General features: G+C 35.1%; 1 protein-coding gene across 1 annotated transcript in view; it reads left to right on the top strand.

The window, feature by feature from the left end:
• LOC102804319 (proton-coupled zinc antiporter SLC30A2-like) overlaps window positions 1-6987 on the top strand; it is a 238541-nt gene extending 231554 nt beyond the window's left edge. The window contains exons 6-9 of the mRNA XM_085507759.1: window positions 1563-1902; window positions 2308-2413; window positions 4371-4505; window positions 5373-6987. Coding sequence (XP_085363885.1) covers window positions 1563-1902; window positions 2308-2413; window positions 4371-4505; window positions 5373-5533 — 742 coding nt within the window. The 3' untranslated portion in view covers window positions 5534-6987. The remainder of the gene's footprint in view (window positions 1-1562; window positions 1903-2307; window positions 2414-4370; window positions 4506-5372) is intronic.
• The last annotated feature ends 16 nt before the right edge of the window (window positions 6988-7003 follow it).

A 7003-nucleotide genomic window follows, 5' to 3' on the forward strand; every position in this document is an offset into this window, starting at 1 on the left:
CAAACCATATATCCTGTCCAGATTGTCTATCCTTTCCAAACAATGTATCCTGTCCAGATTGTCTATCCCTTCCAAACCATGTATCCTGTCCAGATTGTCTATCCCTTCCAAACCATGTATCATGTCCAGATTGTCTATCCTTTCCAAACCATATATCCTGTCCAGATTGTCTATCCTTTCCAAACCATGTATCATGTCCAGATTGTCTATCCCTTCCAAACCATGTATTTTGTCCAGATTGTCTATCCCTTCCAAACCATATATTCTGTCCAGATTGTCTATCCTTTCCAAACCATGTATCATGTCCAGATTGTCTATCCCTTTCATATATCCTGTCCAGATTGTCTATCCCTTCCAAACCATATATCCTGTCCAGACTGTCTATCCCTTCCAAACCATGTATCCTGTCCAGATTGTCTATCCCTTCCAAACCATATATCCTGTCCAGATTGTCTGTCCCTTCCAAACCATATATCCTGTCCAGATTGCCTATCCCTTCCAAACCATATATCCTGTCCAGATTGTCTATCCCTTCCAAACCATGTATCATGTCCAGATTGTCTATCCCTTCTAAACCATATATCCTGTCCAGATTGTCTATCCCTTCCAAACCATGTATCATGTCCAGATTGTCTATCCCTTCTAAACCATATATCCTGTCCAGATTGTCTATCCCTTCCAAACCATGTATCATGTCGTTTGTTTATCCTTTCCAAACCATATATCCTGTCCAGATTGTCTATCCTTTCCAAACCATATATCCTGTCCAGATTGTCTATCCCTTCCAAACCATGTATCATGTCCAGATTGTCTATCCCTTCTAAACCATATATCCTGTCCAGATTGTCTATCCCTTCCAAACCATATATCCTACCCAGATTGTCTATCCCTTCCAAACCATGTATCCTGTCCAGATTGTCTATTATTTCTAAACCATGTATCCTGTCCAGATTGTCTATCCTTTCCAAACCATGTATCCTGTCCAGATTGTCTATCTTTTCCAAACCACGTATCCTGTCCAGATTGTCTATCCTTTCCAAACCTTGTATGATGTCCAGATTGTCTATCCCTTCCATATATCCTGTCCAGATTGTCTATCCTTTCCAAACCATGTATCCTGTCCAGATTGTCTATCCCTTCCAAACCATATATCCTGTCCAGATTGTCTATCCTTTCCAAACCACATATCCTGTCCAGATTGTTTATCCCTTCCAAACCATGTATCCTGTCCAGATTGTCTATTATTTCTAAACCATGTATCCTGTCCAGATTGTCTATCCTTTCCAAACCATGTATCCTGTCCAGATTGTCTATCTTTTCCAAACCACGTATCCTGTCCAGATTGTCTGTCCTTTCTAATCCTTATATCCTGTCCAGATCTTTGTATGTAATTCTGTTGATCATCTATCTATCTATCCTGTATTTAATTGTTCCCAGCTGATTCTTTTTTCAGGTTACAGTTTATAAATTTAATATAAGCCATAGTAGATTACTGAAGCCAGATCTAATTTTTTGAGGTTTATGACAAGCTACTAATAACAACTTGCTGAATTATGTCATAGGATTGGACTTACGCTTCATGATTGTGGCCATGGACACACACATGGAAGTTTCTCATCTCATGGACATTCACATGGAGGGGCACCAAGTGGACATAATCATAAAAAACATGATCACTCCCATGGAGATCATGATCACTCTCATGGAGATCATGGGCACTTTTATGGAGATCATGCCCTTGAATTAGATGTTCCAGGAACTAATGATCAACTATCGAATGGTACCAAGACAAGAGACAATGAACATCAAAACGTAAATGTCCGTGCAGCATTCATACACGTATTGGGAGATTTACTTCAAAGTCTAGGTGTATTAATTGCAGCTTTCATCATTTATTTCAAGGTTAGTGCATACTTTAAAATTCACATTCACATGTGTAGCTGAAAATTGTAGAATGTGTGTAATATGAATATAATTTAGTTTGGGAGACTCAGAGCATAACAATATAGTTTTTTACCATTGAACCCAATGCAAGAAATATTTTGATATGTATGTGGAACAATTTTTATATTACAAGTGATTCATGAGGGTTTTTGTTAACTGTAATAATCTATGTAGGATCAAAAGGATGTGCTAGGGACGTCCATCAAATGTATATTTATATTTATATATAGATATATAACATTGTCTGGAAATGTTGTTTAGCTGAGTGGATGTGATGCTAATCAGGCAATACTGCATTTCTTCAAATAGACATGCTTCTCCGACATTTCACTTTTTATACATACAATGTGTTCTCTTCTACAGCCGGAGTATGCCATAGCCGATCCTATTTGCACTTTTATATTTTCGTTTATTGTTTTATTCACAACATTGAATATTCTGAGAGATGCCATTTCTGTCCTAATGGAAGGTAAGGAAAAATATTTTGAATATAATACAGTACCTTTCTGGATTGAATAGTTTACTTGGTTTGTCTTATATCTGACACCTTTCTGGATTGAATAGTTACTGGGCTTGTCTTTATATCTGGCACCCTTCTGGATGAATGGTTTACTTAGTGTGTCTTACTTCTGGCACCTTTCTGGATTGAATAGTTTACTGGGTTTGTCTTATATCTGGCACCTTTCTGGATTGAATAGCTACCGGGCTTGTTTTTATATCTGGCACTTTTCTGGATTGAATAGTTTACTGGGTTTGTCTTATATCTGGCACCTTTCTGGATGAATGGTTTACTTGATGTGTCTTATATCTGACACCTTTCTGGATTGAATAGTTTACTGGGTTTGTCTTATATCTTACTCCTTTCTGGATTGAATAGTTTACTGGGTTTGTCTTATATCTGGCACCTTTCTGGATTGAATAGTTTACTGGGTTTATCTTATATCTGACACCTTTCTGGATTGAGTGGTTTACTGGGTTTGTCTTTATATCTGACACCTTTCTGGATTGAATAGTTTACTGGGTTTGTCTTATATCTGGCACCTTTCTGGATTGAATAGTTACTGGGCTTGTCTTTATATCTGGCACCCTTCTGGATGAATGGTTTTACTTAGTGTGTCTTACATCTGGCACCTTTCTGGATTGAATCTTTACTGGGTTTGTCTTATATCTGGCACCTTTCTGGATTGAATAGTTACCGGGCTTGTTTTTATATCTGGCACCCTTCTGGATGAATGGTTTACTTGGTGTGTCTTATATCTGGCACCTTTCTGGATTGAATAGTTTACTGGGTTTGTCTTATATCTTACACCTTTCTGGATTGAATAGTTTACTGGGTTTATCTTATATCTGACACCTTTCTGGATAGTGGTTTACTGGGTTTGTCTTTATATCTGGCACCTTTCTGGATTGAATGCTTTACTTAGTGTGTCTTACATCTGGCACCTTTCTGGATTGAATAGTTACTGGGCTTGTTTTTATATCTGGCACCTTTCTGGATTGAATGCTTTACTTAGTGTGTCTTACATCTGGAACCTTTCTGGATTGAATAGTTACTGGGCTTGTTTTTATATCTGACACCTTTCTGGATTGAATAGTTTACTGGGTTTGTCTTATATCTGGCACCTTTCTGGATTGAATAGTTTACTGGGTTTGTCTTATATCTGGCACCCTTCTGGATTGAATAGTTTACTGGGTTTGTCTTATATCTGACACCTTTCTGGATTGAATAGTTTACTGGGTTTGTCTTTTATCTGGCACCTATCTGGGTTGAATGGTTAAATTGGTGTGTCTTGTATCTAGCACCTTTCTGGACTGAATAGTTTACTGGGTTTGTCTTATATCTGACACATTTCTGGATTGAATAGTTTACTGGGTTTGTCTTATATCTGACACATTTCTGGATTGAATGGTTTACTTGGTGTGTCTTGTATCTAGCACCTTTCTGGACTGAATAGTTTACTGGGTTTGTCTTATATCTGGTACCTTTCTGGATTAAATGGTTTACTGGGCTTGTCTTATATCTAGCACCTTTCTGGATTAAATGCTTTACTTGGTGTGTCTTGTATCTGGCACCTTTCTGGACTGAATAGTTGACTGGGCTTGTCTTATATCTAGCACCTTTCTGGATTGAGTGGTTTAGTGGACTTGTCTTATATGTGGCACCTTTCTGTATTGAGTAGTTTACCTGGTTTGTCTTATATCTAGCACTTTTCTGGATTGAATGGTTTACTTGGTGTGTCTTGTATCTGGCACCTTTCTGGATTGAGTGGTTTACTGGGCTTGTCTTTTACCTGGCACCTTTCTTGGTTTAATTGTTTACCAAGTTTGTCTTGGCAAATTTCCTGATCAGTTTGCCGAAAGAATAAATCAATGAACAGTCCAAAACATGCTTTTTCATTAATATATATATTTTTTTGTTTATTCAGCTACACCTAAAGGTGTTGATTTCAAAGAAGTCAAATCACTTTTAGAGATGATTGAAGGAGTCAAATCAATCCATTCACTCCATATATGGTCATTAACCATGGGAAGAAATGCTTTATCTGTGCACATTGCCATAAGTAAGTTATTAACCAGTCCTAGTTGTTTAATAAATTCCAAAATTTATTAATGTGACAATTTTACACTCTTGAAGCTATGTCGAGGCAATTCAAGACAAAGATAGACAACCATCCTTTTTAATACATATCCGATTGCAGGATTACACATCTTGAATTTCATAATAAATTTAGCAAAACAAATTAAGAATTGATCACTTCACAGACGCAGTATGCTATTACCCGGTAGTTAAAACTAGTTTGTGACATCTCAAAAAAAAACAGATGCCAATGAAACTTTATTAGAGATCTGAACTTTTTGGTTGAATTCTGCACTTACTAATTTACATAATACTCATCAGATTTGAATACTGAGCATGCCAGATTATTTAGCTATTTAGCTATTGATATCTCGCATATTAAAATGGGTTAAAGTAAAAAAATGGCATTTTCACAATTTGTTTTTTTTATTATTAACATTTCTGGAGGTGAAATATTAACCCTTATCCTGCCAGCCCCATGTACTTTTACCTCTGATAACATGCTATCTGCAATAGCAGGCCTTTTAGGGGTTGTCCAAAAAACCCAGAACTGGAACCAGTACCGGAACGTGAAGTGCGCCCTCATGCGGAAACATCATAAACATGCGCTTTCTGCCTATTATTTCATCCACATAATTAGAATAAGTGTACACACAAACGCAAATTGCAATTATAATAATATACAAACTAAGTCTATTCAATATCATATATATTAAACAACCCGTATGTCGAAATATTTTTAATATCATCTTCCGGTTCCGGGTTTTAAGACAACCCCTTTTAGGACTATGCTATACATAACTTTCTTCAGGAAATGAAAACATTAATATATTTTTTTTATTAACTGTAGGTTCTCCTCGTGGTGATGATTCTGTTGATCCACAAGTTGTTTTGGAGGAAGCTGCTAGAATATTGGAGGAAAGATACAACTTACATAATACAACTATTCAAATTGAAAACTACAGTAATGGAATGAAACATTGTCTTAGATGTAAAGAACCCAAAGATTAAAGGAATATGAAAATATAAAAAAAATAGTATATATATGATATTTATATATTATCCTGTGTGTACTCTTTTGTTACCCACCGCCTGGACACAATTATTATGCAGACCCTGGTAGTTAATAAAGTTGATTTAAATGATTTATTACCTGGGTTAACCTCTGGGATTATTACAACTTGATAATTTACTATATTTGTTGATTAACTGTATTACACTGCTAGGATCCGATTATAAGTACTGTAAAATCATTTTATTTAATTATTTTGAACATATTCACACTGAATTTTAAGCTCACAAGTTCTTGTGGATTTAATTTCTACTTACATTGTATCAGTGAGAATAGTAATTAATGAATTTAAACGATTTCCTTAAATGTTATAGCCATTTGGTTCTGAAGTAGCATTTGTTTCTCTTCTATCTACTCTAGTGTGTGTATTAACTACAATGAATATTTAAAAAAAAAAAAAAAAAAACTTTGGTCATGAATTCGCTTGATTGTGTTTATCAGTTGAAGAACACTGGTCAGAACTGCAAATAAAGAATGATTGTTTATATATTGAAGTGGTCAGTTTTTAGAGTTTAATTATACACTACTAAATTCAAACAATTGTGTTGTGCTTGTTCATAGTCATATATATCAGATATATCAGGAAATGTTTAATGAATAGGACATTGACGTAGATAAAGACGTCCAGAAAACAGCTGACGCAGTTCTGACAGCAGTGCTAATTTATAGATTCAGTACAATGTGCATTTTGTTTTTAATTTTTTCGAAAATGTAGTTGTACTTACTTATTGATTTTCTTTCAATGAGCTCAAAAAATTATATATGTTAAAACAATTTTGCAGATTATTTTTTGTTGTTGCCACAATGATGGAAGAAGTCATGTTTTTTCTGTAATTTTCTACTATGTACCCACTGACACTTGAAGTGCAATATAGCCATATATGCTACAATACTAGAGTAGTACAATTTGCTTGCCCATTAACAGGCTAATGCCAGAATAATATGTAAACAGAAACCAATTTCTTGACTTTCATGATTCTCAATTATGCCATATTAGATTCACATATCAACAAAGTAATGACGGTCATTGAGCACCGCTATAAATATAAATCCCCCTTAGTCCAATCTAGCATACAGTATAGACGCAAAATCAAGCACCTTCCATTATGCTCGCCCACATAATGTAAATAATCTTTTCTTTTTAAATTTTATTTTTCAAGATTCATATCATCTTTACATATCATGTGTATTATCGCTGAAATACAAAATCTGTTTATGAATAGGTGTCTTCGGCTGTCTTTGCTGTATATTGTTAGTTCATTAATTGGACCTCCTAATTTTGCTTCAACAATATTATTTTCAGGTAATTCAACGACCTAGCAGAAAAGGACCATATTCCGATGTAATCCCTATACATTTATTGATGTGAAATAAAACTAGTTATACATTTGAATCCTGTTGTTCTGTTT

The sequence above is a fragment of the Saccoglossus kowalevskii genome, chromosome 14, assembly GCF_978046115.1.
Source record: "Saccoglossus kowalevskii chromosome 14, keSacKowa6.1, whole genome shotgun sequence".
Taxonomy (NCBI): Eukaryota; Metazoa; Hemichordata; class Enteropneusta; family Harrimaniidae; genus Saccoglossus; species Saccoglossus kowalevskii.